The 16414-nt window shown below is 48.9% G+C and overlaps 2 protein-coding genes across 4 annotated transcripts; one reads left to right on the top strand and one right to left on the bottom strand.

The window, feature by feature from the left end:
* Positions 1-973: 973 nt before the first annotated feature.
* ahsa1b (AHA1, activator of heat shock protein ATPase homolog 1b) lies at positions 974-10331 on the bottom strand. 2 transcript variants are annotated; one of them, XM_068600313.1, is made up of 10 exons: positions 10286-10326; positions 5735-6076; positions 4956-5146; positions 4515-4597; positions 3224-3341; positions 2981-3066; positions 2584-2718; positions 2257-2358; positions 2092-2143; positions 974-1643 (listed from the first exon to the last, which is right to left on the bottom strand). In XM_068600313.1, the coding sequence occupies exons 2-10, from the start codon at positions 5812-5814 to the stop codon at positions 1471-1473; spliced, it is 1020 nt and encodes a 339-aa protein (XP_068456414.1). In that variant the 5' UTR covers positions 5815-6076; positions 10286-10326; the 3' UTR covers positions 974-1470. The 2 variants fall into 2 exon arrangements, with proteins under 2 accessions (XP_068456414.1, XP_068456415.1); XM_068600314.1 differs by lacking the exon at positions 974-1643 and adding an exon at positions 1723-1781 and having other exon boundaries at positions 10286-10331.
* cdca4 (cell division cycle associated 4) lies at positions 8650-14441 on the top strand. Of its 2 annotated transcripts, none has more exons than XM_068600312.1 (2): positions 8650-8788; positions 11714-14441. In XM_068600312.1, exon 2 carries the CDS (start codon positions 11723-11725, stop codon positions 12683-12685), a length of 963 nt encoding a protein of 320 aa, XP_068456413.1. In that variant the 5' UTR covers positions 8650-8788; positions 11714-11722; the 3' UTR covers positions 12686-14441. The 2 variants fall into 2 exon arrangements, with proteins under 2 accessions (XP_068456413.1, XP_068456411.1); XM_068600310.1 differs by lacking the exon at positions 8650-8788 and adding an exon at positions 9099-11462.
* The last annotated feature ends 1973 nt before the right edge of the window (positions 14442-16414 follow it).

Raw genomic sequence — 16414 nt, 5'->3', positions numbered from 1 at the left:
ATTATAAATAATATAAACTAAAAAGAAATACAAATATATTTACACATGTACATGCACACTTTCAAATACGTTTAAGTTACAATAAAAAGATTCTTGTGTTTTAAAAGACAAGTTTATTTCAAACTAAAAGTGTTTACAGTAAATCTCAGTTTAAACGTGTTTATTGTGTTTATGGTGTTACTAATCGTTTGTTCTATGAAAACATAAATGTTTCTTCAGAATGTTCATGTGACATTAAAGAGAAATGATCCTGTTTGAGCAGCTGGACGTTTAGATTCTGTCTGTTAAACATCTTCCTCTCAGGAACAACCGCTCTGCTGGACTATCGACCTGCACCAGCGAGACTGCACGGCGCCACAGCGCCCCCTGAGGCCGGCGGGGTCACTCCACTCAGGATTAAACATTATGAAAAGGCTCTACGGCGCCACAGCGCCCCCTGAGGCCGGCGGGGTCACTCCACTCAGGATTAAACATTATGAAAAGGCTCTACGGCGCCACAGCGCCCCCTGAGGCCGGCGGGGTCACTCCACTCAGGATTAAACATTACGAAAAGGCTCTACGGCGCCACAGCGCCCCCTGAGGCCGGCGGGGTCACTCCACTCAGGATTAAACATTATGAAAAGGCTCTACGGCGCCACAGCGCCCCCTGAGGCCGGCGGGGTCACTCCACTCAGGATTAAACATAAGGAGGTCCTAGTTTCTCCTCGTGTGGATTAAGAATTAATTCTCTTCCTCGTCTGAGGAAGGAGACGATAAGCGGCCATTAAGAAATAAATAATGGCTAATCACTATACTAATAACAATATATGTATATTTTATAATAACTGTAATAGCCTTTAAAACTGAACTTTGCACCTTGTCGGCTCCCGTTTCATTTTTAACAAACTTTAAAGACGTTAAAAATGAAGTTTTAAAGACGTAATCTTGTAAATAAATAATTCCACATTGTGCTTCAAAGTGAATAAAACAGAAGGAGAGCATCAGGGATCGGTTTATTCCAAGAAACTAATCTTTTTACATCGTGAGGTGAAATAATGAATAAATAGATGCGTTTCATTCTGAAAACTTATTTTTTCTTTTTTTTTATTTTTATGGAAATGTACGTGTTGAAGCCAAAACCCCGTGAAGGATGACGAGTGTGAGCAAATGAACACGAGGAAGAAAAGACCAAAGCAAACACTCCAGCAGTAGATCTCCGCTTAAATGAAACATGCATCTGCACTACACTGAATAATTAGAAAAACAACAGATGGGCGTTCCCGACAGGGACAGCAACACGTGTCCTGCTCCTGCAGTAATTACATATTTATAGACGCGGCTCCGCTCAGGCCCTCGCTGACGGGACGTCCGGGTCCAGACGATGAAGAGTTAAAACATTCACACGGGACGCCTGGGGGCCGGGAGGGGACGAGGAGTTTAAAAAGGTCCGAACCGGAGGAGGACGAAGACGCGACGAAGACGAGGCGGCGCTCAGTAGAGCCGCGCCCCGAAGCCGAAAGTCTGTCTGATGGCCTCAAAGTAGTATCTCCTCCAGCCCTCCCGCGTGCGCTCCTCCTCCTCCTCTGGGACGCCGCGGCACTCCAGCTTCAGCTCCGTCTCGCTGCTGCGGTCCAAGAGCCGCAGGCTGATGGTGGCGTAGTGCTCTGAGGATATTATACATATATTATATTATATATACTCATCTATAGAGAGGCTGATGGTGGCGTAGTGCTCTGAGGATATTATACATATATTATATTATATATACTCATCTATAGAGAGGCTGATGGTGGCGTAGTGCTCTGAGAAAACATGTTATATTATAATATTTACATCACGTGTGTAATATATATCTCTCTCTCTCTCTCTCTCTCTCTCTCTCTCTCTCTCTCTCTCTCTATCTATCTATCTATCTATCTATCTATCTATCTATATATCTATATATATATATTTATATATATATATATAGAGTTGAATTGTTTTTGTATTTTTCTTACTCAAATTATTTCTGCAAATGTAGATTTATACTTTAAAGGGTAAAGTAACGTGTTATTAAATAAAGTAACGTGTTATTAAATAAAGTAACGTGTTATTAAATAAAGTAAGACGTACCAGAGGGCCAGTTGTTGTATCGCCACTTCATCACGATCTTCTCATCAGGAACCTGAGACACAAGATCACATGTTGTTTACATGTTGTTCACATGTTGTTTACATGTTGTTCACACGTCCATTATGTCTCCAAGAGAGTATAAATATAAAAACACAAACGTCTCACCAGCTCTGTGAATTCTCCGAACACGTTTCCTTCTAGCAGACGGAACTTTCCTCCCTTCTCTCCGTCCACGGTGGCCGGAGCGTGAGTGAAGGCCGTCGTCATCTGAGGACACAAGGACAAGGACACAATGAAAGGAGGACACAAGGACACAATGAAACAAGGACACAAGGACACGGTGACACATGAACCGCTTCCTCTGAAGCTACAGCGAGCAGCTCAGTGGCTCATGCACATGTTCATGTGTTCCTGTTAGCTTCCCAGAGGAAGGAAGACGCCTGAAGGTCACGCCCGCGCCTGTCAGCCTCCGCTGAGGGCAGCGCTGCTCACCTCCTGGTTGAGGAAGACTCGGTACAGGTCTGCGGGCGACGTGAGGAACTTTTCCTTCATGCTGAACTTGCAGGTGGGAATCTTCACGCCGGTGTTCACGGGAGCCGACGAGCTGCTGCCCGACGACGAGGAGATCTAAAGACGAGGAAGACGAAGATGAAGACGTGAGGACGAGCGGAGACACACTCACACTGTCACACACACTCACACAGACACACAGTAGACAGTAAACATGGCCGCTGTGAGGCAGAGACAGTAAACATGGCCGCTGTGAGGCAGAGACAGTAAACATGGCTGCTGTGAGGCAGAGACAGTAAACATGGCCGCTGTGAGGCAGAGACAGTAAACATGGCCGCTGTGAGGCAGAGACAGTAAACATGGCCGCTGTGAGGCGTACCCGGGTCTGGTCCAGCTTGGCTCTGGACTGGGAGCTGGTCTGGGCCATGCCGTTGGCCGTGGGGAGGATCATGCCCTGAGTGAACTCTGCAGGACACATTTAAACAAAAGAGATCACTTTCACACTTCAAGCAGGTTAAATGAACGTCTGTCATAGTGTTGTTATCATCATGTTTCATCTGTCAGTCGTCACGCGCTGCTGACCGCACGCCATCCTCGACATGAGGACAGAACCGGTCCGTACCGGTCTTCAGGAACCCCACGTAGCTCCCCAGAACCTCTCGGATCTTCTCCACCCCGAGTTTCCTCATGAGGCCGCTGAGCGACGACTCAGGTTCATCTTTATTCAGAGAGACGGAGATCTGGAGGACACACACACACACACACACACACACACACACACACACACACACACACACACACACACACACACACACACACACACACACACACACACACACACACACACAGGTCAGAGACACACACACACACACACAGGTCAGAGACACACACACACACACACATACAGGTCAGAGACACACACACACACGGGTCAGACACACACACACACACACACACACACACACACACACACACACACACACACACACACACACACACACACACAGGTCAGAGACACACACACACGGGTCAGACACACACACACACACACACACACACACGGGTCAGACACACACACACACAGGTCAGACACACACACACACACACAGGTCAGACACACACACACACGGGTCAGACACACACACACACGGGTCAGACACACACACACACACACACACACACACAGGTCAGACACACACACACACACAGGTCAGAGACACACACACACGGGTCAGACACACACACACGGGTCAGAGACACACACACACAGGTCAGACACACACACACACACACACACACAGGTCAGAGACACACACACACGGGTCAGACACACACATACACGGGTCAGACACACACACACACACACACACACACAGGTCAGAGACACACACACACGGGTCAGACACACACACACACACACACACACACACAGGTCAGACACACACACACACACACAGGTCAGACACACACACACACACACACAGGTCAGAGACACAAACACACACAGGTCAGACACACACACACACACAGGTCAGACACACACACACACACACACACACACACAGGTCAGAGACACAAACACACACAGGTCAGACACACACACACACACACACACACACACAGATCAGAGACACACACACACACACAGGTCAGACACACACACACACACACACACGGGTCAGACACACACACACACACAGGTCAGACACACACACACACACACACACACACACACACACAGGTCAGACACACACACACACACAGGTCAGAGACACACACACACGGGTCAGACACACACACACACACACACACACACACACACACACACAGGTCAGAGACACACACACACGGGTCAGACACACACACACACACACACACACACAGGTCACACACACACACGGTGGGTAACTCACGTCCAGGTCCTCCATGTCGTTCTCGTCAGACAGGTTAGGAACCTCAATGGTTCCTGTGTTCTTCACTCCTTCTTTAGATTCTCCTGAGGAACCAGAGCATATGTATGTATGAATGAATGAATGAATGAATGAATGAATGAATATATATATATATATATATATATATATATATATATATATATATAGATAGATAGATAGATAGATATATATATATATATATATATATATATAGATATATATGAAGTGTGTGAAGTACTCTGATACAAGGTGTCATACTAGTACTGCTATCTTTTTGTTGTTTACCATGTTTATCTATTATTGCACATGTTTATAGTTTTATTCATATTTCTGCTCATCTGCAGGCGGCAGTGGGACGAGGCTGAGCCCTCCGGAGCCGTGAGGAGCGGTCCTGGTGGTGTTGTGGGTCCGTGCCGTACTCACCGGTCCATGTGGCCTTCAGGCTCCACTCGTAGAAGAAGATGAGCTTGCCCTTGCGGTTGTTGATGGAGGCCTCTCCCTCCACCTTGCTGACCTCGGTGACCTCGCAGTGGCCGTCCTCGCTCTGCACGCTCAGGCCCAGCAGCAGCGCCCGCAGCTTGTCCGACGACCACGAGGTCGCGTCCCGCTCCGTCCTGCAGGGACGCAAACACAACTCATATTTATTTATTTATACATACATACATACATACATACATACATACATACATACACACACACACACACACACACTTCACTACAGCACAATTTAATTGTTATATTTATCTTAACCCAAAACCAACAGGCGCCTAGAGGAAGATATCCTTCAATATTATATATAATATAAAGACTGGACAGGTAAAGCACTGCGTGACGTCACGGTGAGCACGGTCAGGTGACCCTGTCGACCACCTCAACGCTTCCGACCGGAACAAAGTAATCTGTCTGCATTCATAAATATGATTTACATCAGCTTTAATAAACACACGGTGCCGTGACGTCACGCAGCAGGTTCCAGCGCGTCGCGGAGACACGTGCGCGCCGCCGACAGTTTAGCTTCACGCGCTTCATTCAATTACAACACAACCCGTAACGATGAAAATGAATATTAATATTACTGCTCGCGGTGGAGCCCCGCTGGAGGCGCTGCCCGCGGCCGCGACCGTATGGAGTAAACATGTCTGTTGTATATTAATGTCGATATGAGAGCCAGCGGCTCGAGGTGGGTCCGGTCTGCGGCTCACCAGTGCCAGTTGTTGACGTTGGTCGCGTCGGCTCGCTCCTCCACGATCCATCGCGGGTCTCCTTCCCCCCACTTGGCCATTTTGTAACCGTTGGGCAGCGCGGGAGCGCGGGTTGTTGGTTCTCTGCCGGTCGGCGGGTCGGTGTGTGGCTGCCGGTGCTCGTTGTTTCTAGAAGCCTCCTCCGGCTGCTGGCTGGCTCTCGCGCGGTGCTCCTGCGTTTGTCCTCCGTGTGTTCGAGAATTCTCTGGAAACGGAAGTGACGCGAAGGCGGAAGTTCCTCCCCTTGCTCTCCTGTCGTCGGGAACAAAGGTTCCGCTTCATGAAACGAGACCTCTGGAAAGACTTTTAGAAACATAAGAGGTGGAAGAAGTATTCCGTCATAAGCGAGTAAACATGCTCAAAATATTACCACCAAAATACTTTAAATACTCATTCACTCAACTGTAAAACATTACTACACGGTTTGGTTGTTTGGTTCCATCTTTGCTCTATTGTTTTGTCCATTTTATATTATTCTATCATGTAGTTTTAGTTGTAATATTGCATGTATTTGACAGAACACATTCACAAGTAAAGCTCAGTCAGTTGATTTAGTCGACCATTGCTGGTCCTTAAACGCACCACTGGAGCCTTCAGGGCTCACAGTTACACACCACAGCTTTACATAGCAGACGCTCAGCAGGCAAATGGAGGGACGGTTCATCCTCTCTGGTTTCAAACAGCTCGGAGTAGTGAGGAAGCATCCTGCTCCCTGTGTTCCCTTACAGGGGACGAGAGGGACTATGTGTGATGGATAGATACTTTATTAATCCCCATGGGAAAGTTGCTGTCAGAGTAGTGCCCAACACTTCTGTGGAAGCCTTTTCGCCACAAAAAAATAAAAATAAATTAGAACCAAAAAGAAAAAAATTTGGATAAAAAATGAATAAAAAGGAGGACCAAAAAAAAAGAAATCATGACAAAAATAACTAAATATATAACTAATAAAAATGTAAAAAATAAAAAAAAAATAATTAGGACAAAACCACAACAGCGTGAAGCAGCTGTTTTGACATGGGTTACCCTCTATTTGACATATACATGGATGCGAGTACATTGAAGTACTTTAGACGTGACTTACATCAGATGAAATACTGTGAATGCTTGCTCATTCACATGGGATTGAACTAAGCAAACACACCTACAGAGGATTTTAAGCAAGAAGCAGCTCTGGCGGAGAAAGGACCTGCACACTCACTAGCTCATCATTTTGATCTTTTTTTTTTCATTTTTTTTTCATAATTGTCAACGGAAAAAAAAAATAATAAAAAAAGTCAATTATTTTGTATTTATTTTGTTATACTTTTTGTTATACTTTTTTTTTTTAAATTTTGGTCCTAATTTTTTTTGTGGCGGAAATGGGCTTCCATATTTTGCAGACACCAAATGGATTAAACTAAACACACAAAATAAAATATCAAAATGGCGGTCTGTGGTTTTGGTCACTAGGCCAGCTGTACAGTTCAACAGCTGTGATCGCAGCACGCACCCGGGGGATGTCGCTAAGGACTCAGGTCTAGCTTTAAGACTCAGGTCTAGCTTTAAGGCCCAGGTCTAGCTTTACGACTCAGGTCTAGCTTTACGACTCAGGTCTAGCTTTACGACTCAGGTCTAGCTTTACGACTCAGGTCTAGCTTTACGACTCAGGTCTAGCTTCAAGACTCAGGTCTAGCTTTAGGACTCAGGTCTAGCTTTAAGGCCCAGGTCTAGCTTTAAGGCTCAGGTTTAGCTTTAAGGCTCAGGTCTAGCTTTAAGACTCAGGTCTCGCTTTACGACTCAGGTCTAGCTTTAGGACTCAGGTCTAGCTTTAAGGCCCAGGTCTAGCTTTAAGGCTCAGGTTTAGCTTTAAGGCTCAGGTTTAGCTTTAAGGCTCAGGTCTAGCTTTAAGACTCAGGTCTCGCTTTACGACTCAGGTCTAGCTTTAGGACTCAGGTCCAGCTTTAGGACTCAGGTCTAGCTTTAAGACTCAGGTCTAGCTTCAAGACTCAGGTCTAGCTTTACGACTCAGGTCTAGCTTTAGGACTCAGGTCTAGCTTTAGGACTCAGGTCAAGCTTTAGGACTCAGGTCCAGCTTTAAGACTCAGGTCTAGCTTTAAGACTCAGGTCTAGCTTTAAGACTCAGGTCTAGCTTTAGGACTCAGGTCTAGCTTTAGGACTTGTTTTTGCTAATCGCCACCTTCAGGCAGTGGAAGAGCTTCAGTGGCTCAGTGATCCTGGCAGCTGTGTAGTCCAGGGCTCAGCTCTGTAGGGTCTCCTTAGGCAAACAGGTCTGGCTTGAGAGTCCAGACTAAGCGAGGTTAAAGAAAACCCTGATGGATCGCGGCCCACAAACATCAGTGACCCGCCCGGACCAGGGAAACCCAACACCCTGACGAGACCCAACACCCTGACGAGACCCAACACCCTGACGAGACCCAGGAGGAGCGCACGTCTGGTGGCCGGGCCTTGGCCCACGGAGCCGGCCAGCCCGAAGAAGAACCACCAGGGACCGAGCACCCTGCGGACCCGGCACCCTGCGGACCCGGCACCCTGTGGACCTTCCACTCCGCTTTATGACTCATTTAGATTCCAAAAAAACAAATAAAAAAAAAGCAAAATGTGAGCAACTGCAGAAACAAAACATCCCAAAATAACTTCATGATATTTTAATGTTCCTTTCTTCTCGGTGCCAACTTCACATCGTTGCTCCCCGGACTAGTCAAAGTAACGCGTCTTGTGTGTGTGTGTGTGTGTGTGTGTGTGTGTGTGTGTGTGTGTGTGTGTGTGTGTGTGTGTGTGTGTGTGTGCGTGTGTGTGTGTGTGTGTGTGTGCTGGGAGCAGAGGAATCCCAGCATATGGCGCTCGGCTCCCCTCCCCCTCCCGCGCCCTCCCTCCTCGCCGCAGCAGCAGCAGGACAGAGAGAGCTGGTTCAGTTTTTTGAAGCCGTGGCATGAATGATCTCATCTGAACCTGATCTCCGCTTTCCCTGCCGTCGATCCTATGACCGAGACGGGAATAAAATAACACAAACACGAGGTGAGTCCGGCCGCGGGCCCCCGCCGCTCGCGCCTTCTTTTATTCCGGTAACTTAGCAGCCCGGCCGCGGCGGGGAAACTCTTGTTTTTTTGGGTCTAGAAAGGAGGAAGGACCTCGGAGGAGGATGTGTGGGTGGGCGCTTCGGGCAGCTTTACGCGTGCGAGAATCACACCAAAACGCGATTTTTGTATGTTTCAAATAAAAGAATAGATGAAATGTAAAAACAAAAGGCCCAGCGGAGAGGAGCCCCGCGCGCCGCGGCCCGGTGCTCTGCGCCGCGGCGCGCGGGGCTGGAGTCGGGTCCGGGAGCGCGGCGCCCGGCTGCTGGCGCAAAATGGCCTCGTCGTCGTCGCTCCGGCTCGATGCTGAAAAGACAAAGCACGCGGCAGCGCGGCGGCGGCCCGCGGCGCGGCGCGGCGGCTCAGCGGGGGCCGCGCCGCGGGGCGCCGCGGGGGACGCTTCATAAAACACACAATGAGCTTATTTATTGTTTTATTATTTATTCGGTATTGTACCGTGGGGCCGGGACGCGGTGGGCTCTGTGCAGTGGGGGGATGGGCCGTGACGCGGGGAGGCTGCGCGTGAGCGCAGTGCTCCGTTTAGCGGCGTTTAAAACCGCCACGACGTGTTTATGCGTGTATATGTACATGTACACGCGTGTACTTATACACACATGTACATGTACACGTATCAGTGCGCTATCGGGGAGCATTTGCGTCATTTCCGAGTGATTTCAGAGCAAAAGGTTCCGCTTGATTCCTCATTTCCTGATGTCTGCTGGACAAGTTAGAACGTCACGTGTTCACATCTCGTCGCGACAGTGTTGCTCTTTGATGAGTTTATGAGTTATTGTTACATTGATGACCTGAGCCGCGTCACTACGCTACTATGAGGCTGCTGACGTCACGTGACTCCATGACATCACGCCTACCTTCACCAGAGAGTCGGGCTGGTTCACTGAAGAGTCCTGACACTCAATGTGCTGCTGCTGCGTGACAGTACCGAGGAGCAGAGCTAGAAAACACAGGTAGACCGTGAAGACGCTCAAGAAGAGCTCTGATTGGCTAATGCAGGAATGTGCAGCTCGAGACTGAAGCGTGTTGCGCAATGAGAGCGATTGTTGCACTAAAAGTGCACCAGGAAGAGATAACAGACACGAGCTGGAGCTCAGACCTTCACTAGTGTTTCATGTGAACGCTCACATTGTGTGTTGTTGTTGTTTTAGTGTTTTGTTGTTTTCTCCCAGAATGTCGTCCTCTGAATATATTGAAAACATAATGCCAGTAACACTATTGAGGGTTTTGGTGATTAATATTCATCCTTATTGTTCCTCCTTTGCATCCTGTGTGAGGGTTTATGTTCATGTGCTGCAGCTACGATGCCATGTTTACATATTAATGTAGAACCACTGGGATTCAACCCCAAAAACTGATTTACCAACACAAACATCTCTGTCTATATGATATGATATGCATATATATACAGACACACACACACCTGTCATGTCTTCCTCCAGGTTGTTGGTCTTCTGGTTGTTGTTGTTTCTCCTCTAAGGACTAGTGCTCAGAGTCTCTCGTTAACAGGGAGGCCTCAAACGCACCACACAAGGAGACAACACACCCTGAAGGCATCTCACCCTTTGCTTTGTGTTTTAGATCCTCGGCTCTGTCATAACGTTGTTCTCTCTGGCAGCGAGCCGCTCGGGTTCTGTAGGTTCTCTCGCTGGGTTCTTTAACTCGTCTGCTCTATCAGGTCTAGGCCGGTGATGTCATCCTGCTTCCTGCTGCGATGTCAGGTGTTCGTGTCCCTGCAGTAGAGCGTGTGGTCCATCCCGCCAGAGAGCCTCTCTGTGTGTTTCATGTCCCTTCAACATCTTAGAGCGAGCGCTGGCCGCCATGACGGGACGTCCCGTGCACTGGTTGCAGGGCCTGAAGGGCGACAGGAAACCTGTTGTGTGTTTACTGTCGGAGGTGATTTGTGACAATAACAGTCGTGTTTTAGTGTCTTTTGGTTTCCACAGGAAACAGTTTGTTGCCATGTTGTTAACTCTTTGCTGTCTGCTTCCTCCTGCTCCTCTAACGCTGTGCTTCTGTCCACATGCTCGCTCCCTCTGTCCTGGTGGGGTTATTGTAAAGAAATGTCACCAGTAGACATTTTGGCGCCACCGGCCAACAGGTTTCATTTTGATTATTCCAGAGACGCTTCTTTCTTTTTTCTCCGTCTGGAAAGTTCAAAGCTGCAGCGGCTCAACGTCCACCTGCTGCTCTCCTGGTGTTGAAGTGAGAGAGATACTGTCAATGCTTCTGTGTCCTGCATTCTGATCACTTTCACCCCTGACGAGCAGCGTATTGATCCGAGGTGCCCCGCCCCCCCCGGTGGCCGCGGGCGGCGCTGCAGGGCCCCGCCATGTAACTTGAGTGCTGTGTGTTTGTTCCCCTGACAAAAGGTCTGGGCCGCTCCGCGTGTGCATTTAGCCGCTAGCATGCTATTCTGGGTTGCCCGGCGGTCTGTTAAAGTGTGGTTGTTCCGCCCAGCAGGAGTCTTGCTTCAGACCGGCCTAAAATGGGCAGAAACGGTGCTGAACAAAAGCTGCTTGTCTCTCGTACAAAAGTACTTGAAGCGCTGCAGCCGGGACCGACTGCATTGCTATTGCCTGTGCCTCTCAACAGGAAAGGTAGAGCCAACTCGCAGCAAAAAACTACAACAAACAATGAACTGTTTACTGTAGTCCATAAAGAGTTAAACTGTAGTTCGTGCTTAGGTCACAGCTGCAGCCGTTAGCCCCTCCCCCACACACATCCCCTAGCTCTGCACACTGTAACTACATGGCACGTTGTTTCTGTTGATCACATTCAGTGTTGTTGTTGTGATGAGTCAGCTGTTGTCGGGTGTCTGACGGTGTTTCTTTCTCCCCCGCCGCCGCAGAGAGACACCATGTTCCCGAAGGGCACCAAGCGCAAGTTCTCAGATTCCGCGGAGGAGCCGGCCGTCCCCGGCACTGAGCCGGTCCCGGTCCCGGTGGCGGCGGTCCCGGCGGCGCCCCCGTCCGCGGCGGCGGCGGCCCGGGCGCTGACGTCCTCCTACAGCCTGCAGCGGCAGTCGCTGCTGGACATGTCGCTCATCAAGCTGCAGCTCTGCCACATGCTGGTGGAGCCCAACCTGTGCCGCTCGGTGCTCATCGCCAACACGGTGCGGCAGATCCAGGAGGAGATGACCCAGGACGGCACCTGGCAGATCATGACCCAGGCGCTGGCCGCCGCCCAGTGCCCCACGGACCGCCTGGTAGCCACCGAGGTGCTCTGCCGGCAGACGGACGCGGCGGCCGCCGGCGGCCAGAGCCCCAAGCCCTTCTCCGTGGTCGGCCTGGAGGACGGCTTCCACGCCGAGGAGGTGGTGATGGAGGGCGACGCGGAGGCCGAGGTCACCATGTCCGCCCTGTCGCCCGTCTCCCCGCAGCTGTCCTCGGCCTCCTACCTGGCGGGGCCCTTCGGCATGGGCCCCTGCTGGGAGGAGGAGGACGACGACGACGACGGCGAGTGCGAGGAGGACGAGGAGGAGGACAGCGAGGAGTGCGTGTCGGAGGGCGAGGAGGGCGGCGAGCGGGACCACCTGAGCGCAGACTCCAGGACAGGGGAGCAGGTTTTTGGGACTTTTGAGATCAAGCACCCGGCGCCGCCCCCCGACCCGGCGCTGGAGGAGCTGTTCTCGGACGTGGACCCGTCCTACTACGACCTCGACACGGTGCTGACGGGCATGCAGACCGCCCCCAAGATGGGGCCCTACGACCTGCTGGAGAGCCTCTCCTCTCACGGGCCCTCGGCCCTCGGCTCCGGCTCGAGCTGCAGGTCGGACCTGAACGAACTGGACCACATCATGGAGATCATCGTGGGGTCCTGAAACGCACCACATTCCTCTGGCCTGCGCTGACCCCTCAGACTCTTTCCAGACTATGCACAGCACACGAGTGCATGTTGTGTTTGTGGTGCTGTGGCACACGGAGGTGGCTGAAGGCTTCTGGGACCAGCTGGGGAATGAACCGCGAGCAGGCAGCTGCAGGGACCGGCTGCTGGGGGGCTAGCCTGTTAGCCCGTTAGCTTGCTGGCCTGTTAGTCTGCTAGCGTGTTAGCCAGCAAACGTGTGAGCCAGTTAGCTCGCTATCCTGTTAGTCCGCTAGCGTGTTAGCTCGCTGGCGCGTTAGCCTGTTAGCTCGCTAGCCTGTTAATCCGCTAGCCAGTTAGCTCTCTAACCTGTTAGTCCGCTAGCCAGTTAGCTCTCCAACCTGTTAGTCCGCTAGCCAGTTAGCTCTCTAACCTGTTAGTCCGCTAGCCTGTTAGCCAGTTAGCTCTCTAACCTGTTAGTCGCTAGCCTGTTAGCGCGGTAGCCAGTCGGCAGCTGCCGTCCGGACCTCCATCTTTCACTAAAAAACAACCTAATTGGCAGTAAAAGTAGCAACGGGGGAATTAATGCATTTTGGGATCCAGAAGCCGTTTCTTTCCTACTTTGTTGCTGAAACCCCGAACGTGACGATACCTGCGAGGGCAAAGATAATTACTCTACCATGATGCATTCTTCTTTACGTACTTTCCATGTTTACGTCTCATTCTGTCTCACGAGCTCTCTGTCCATTTCTATTTATTGCAACATGGACGCCGTCACTACACACCAGAACAAATTGTAAATCCAAATCTATGAATCGATGCATATTTTCCTAAAGATTTGAGCAATTATGAATGGAATATATGTATATGTACGTATGTGTATATAGAAATATATTTTTTTGCATTATACAGCTGGGGGGATTTTTTGCAAGTATCATTTGATATTCTTCTTACGTTTCCCTCCCAGGCGTTTTTCAGATGTAACTCGGCCTGAGCGTCTTCCCGTGTCGGTGAGAGACGCAGCAGCGGCGTCTCTCTCCTCCAAAGCTTTAGCGGCGCTGCTGCGCGTCACGCATAACAACAAGAATCACAGCTTCCTCACGGAGCATTTGGAGAAACCCCGGCGTGAAACTGCATCAGAAGCCATATTCCTTCCTCTCACTCGTCAGAACAACAAGTGAAGAGTTCCGTGTGTCAACACAATCTAATTTATTGTTGTTTTTATTTATTGTATTTATTCTCTCTAGGTACAGACATGCCATATTGACGTATCAAATCAACCACGAGGCCTGATGAAATTATATTTATCCAAATTTTGCCCTCCGTTTTGAATGCAGTACCTATTTATTCCTCACATTTTGTATTATTATTATTATTCTTAGTAATAATAATAATATCCGGGTTACTATTCAAATCACTATGCAGCTCTGTCATACGTGTTTCAAAATGATTGTATGCGACTCAAATGTCCTTTAATTCCTTTATGCAAACAGTTGCCTTTCTCCTAAAGATGTGGAAAATCAAATGCATTTTTCAAAAACAATTGTTCCTTATCGACGTGATGAAGAGATTTAACTCAGGCAAACGAGATGTATTGACAGGAACCAGTATTAGACACGCTGAACCTTACGCCGCCTCCTGCAGGATGTCCTCTGGTCTGACTGGGAGCTAGAACTTCAAAGACGAATTACCTGTAAAATGTATGCATTTTTTTATATTAAGGAAAAAACATTGTAGCATCTTTGTAAATATTTTTTATAATAAAAGGTGCAACTATTGATGATGTGGAGTCGGTTGGATCACTTTTCTACAGATTTACTTAAGATGCTGTTAAATAAACTGATTTATTCTAATTATTATTGTAAACAACAGCAGTGTGTTGTTGCCCCTCATTCTGACTGCAGACAAATCTTATATATATATATAAATATATTTCTGTATATATATATATATATATATATATAAATATATATATATATATATATAAATATATATATATATATATATATATATAAATATATATATATATATATATATATATATATATATATATATATATATATATATATATATATATATATATATATATACACACACATACTGTTGAAATGTATGTGTGTGAGAGTCCAATATGTATCTATGGTGGTCCAGGACAAACCAGACTTCTATACAACCAGAGGAGTCGCCCCCTGGTGGCCAGGAGAGAGAATGCAGGAGAACCTGAGTGACCCAGACACACAGGTTTCCTCTCCAGAGGAAGTCTCGTCCAGAGAGACGTTTCATTTCCTCCTCTGAAGAAAGAGCTTCTTGTTCATGAAGCTTCGTCTCTTCAGTTACAGATGAACGACTGCTGACGCAGCCGGAGGAAGAGTCAGAGAAAGAGAGCCTTGTGTCCTAAAAACACACAACGGAGGATATGTGTGTGTGTGTGTGTGTGTGTGTGTGTGTGTGTGTGTGTTCAGTGGAGGAAGAGGAAAGCAGAAGTAGAAGTGGAGCCCTGAGAGCTTCAAGAGGAAGAGGCTGAAAAACGTGAATGAAGAGTTTTCCTTATTTGGTGTTTTCCCTCCCCCGTCCTTCCTGTCACGTCCCCCTCTCCTCCCCTCCCTCTCTTCCTCCTGCCTCTCCACCCCTCCCTCCTCTCCATCCTCTTCCTCCCTCCCCCTCTCCTCTCCTTCGTCCCTCTCCTCCCCTCCTCCCCTCCATCCTCTTCCTCCCTCCCTCGCCCTCCTCTCCGAGTCGTCTCTTTAAAATGCTGCGTTCAAGTGCTCACTGCAACTTCCTGTCCCTTCTCGACATTTCTGATATATTGCTATTTGTTAATATTTTTGAAACATAAATACTTTTGAGTTTTTGTCTTTTCTATATATTTAATTTATATCAACAGTTAAAGACTCACGTTACACATTTATACTGAACTATTGTACGATAGTAATATATTTACAGCGTGTGCCTTTCAGATAAAGACATTACATCGTCAACATGTAAACGTGTAAACATGTAAACATAGGATGTCTTCCGGGATGTTAAAGTTCCCATGAAGTGGTTCAGATACGACACTGCATCATGTTAGTAACAACAGTCTCGTTTCACGTCATAATCCGGGTTTCCTTCCTCATATGTTTCCTCACGTGTTTTTAAATTTTTTATTTTTTTTTACCAGATTCTTGTTTTCCTGAGCCGACCCTGAACGCAGCGCCAGCTCGCAGACGGAACAAGTCGGCCGCACATTGGCTGCCCCGTAAGGGGGCGGGGCCGAGCGGCCTAACGAGCAGCGCAACGGACCAATCAGGAACGCGCCTCAGGAGCCAGCAGCCGCGGAGACGCGACTACGGACACGCGCGCCGCTAACCTGAGCCGTGAAGACGCGGCGGTGTCTGCGCACACACACACACACACACACACACACACACACACACACACACACACACACACACACACACACACACACACACACACACACACACACACTGAGCGGTTACTCAATACTGCATGTGCTTTATGGACAGTTGGGTTGTTCTGCCCTGCTTCCGGCCTCACAGGAAGCCAGGCTCACGTTTCATCACGACGCTTCCGTGTTCACCACGTGGGGAAAAGCACCTGAACCTGCAGAGATCCGTGCGGGCAGCACGCAGCCTGCGAGCCCTCGCTCAGGGCGAAGCCTCCTCCTGTTCCTCCCTCAGGAGGCAAAGGCAGGCCGCGCGCGCCCCCTCGTGGCCGCGCGCTGAGGGGAAGCGTGACGCTGCAGAAT

Source organism: Clinocottus analis, unplaced genomic scaffold (assembly GCF_023055335.1).
Source record: "Clinocottus analis isolate CAN_PGR_092001 unplaced genomic scaffold, fCliAna1.0.p SCAF_5, whole genome shotgun sequence".
Taxonomy (NCBI): domain Eukaryota; kingdom Metazoa; phylum Chordata; class Actinopteri; order Perciformes; family Cottidae; genus Clinocottus; species Clinocottus analis.
Note: the sequence above shows the minus strand (reverse complement) of the source record. Positions and strands in the feature narration are given on the sequence as shown.

What these genes read in the sequence shown, in the direction of transcription:
- ahsa1b (XM_068600313.1), bottom strand. Translation starts at nt 5,814, where the DNA reads ATGGCCAAGTGGGGGGAAGGAGACCCGCGATGGATCGTGGAGGAGCGA. An exon ending in CCAAGCTGGACCAGACCCGG is followed by an intron (nt 2,719 to 2,980) that starts GTACGCCTCACA and finishes CCTCGTCTTTAG; the next exon opens with ATCTCCTCGTCGTCGGGCAG. An exon ending in ATACAACAACTGGCCCTCTG is followed by an intron (nt 1,644 to 2,091) that starts GTACGTCTTACT and finishes TAATATCCTCAG; the next exon opens with AGCACTACGCCACCATCAGC.
- cdca4 (XM_068600310.1), top strand. Translation starts at nt 11,271, where the DNA reads ATGCTATTCTGGGTTGCCCGGCGGTCTGTTAAAGTGTGGTTGTTCCGC. An exon ending in TGTGCCTCTCAACAGGAAAG is followed by an intron (nt 11,463 to 11,713) that starts GTAGAGCCAACT and finishes CCGCCGCCGCAG; the next exon opens with AGAGACACCATGTTCCCGAA.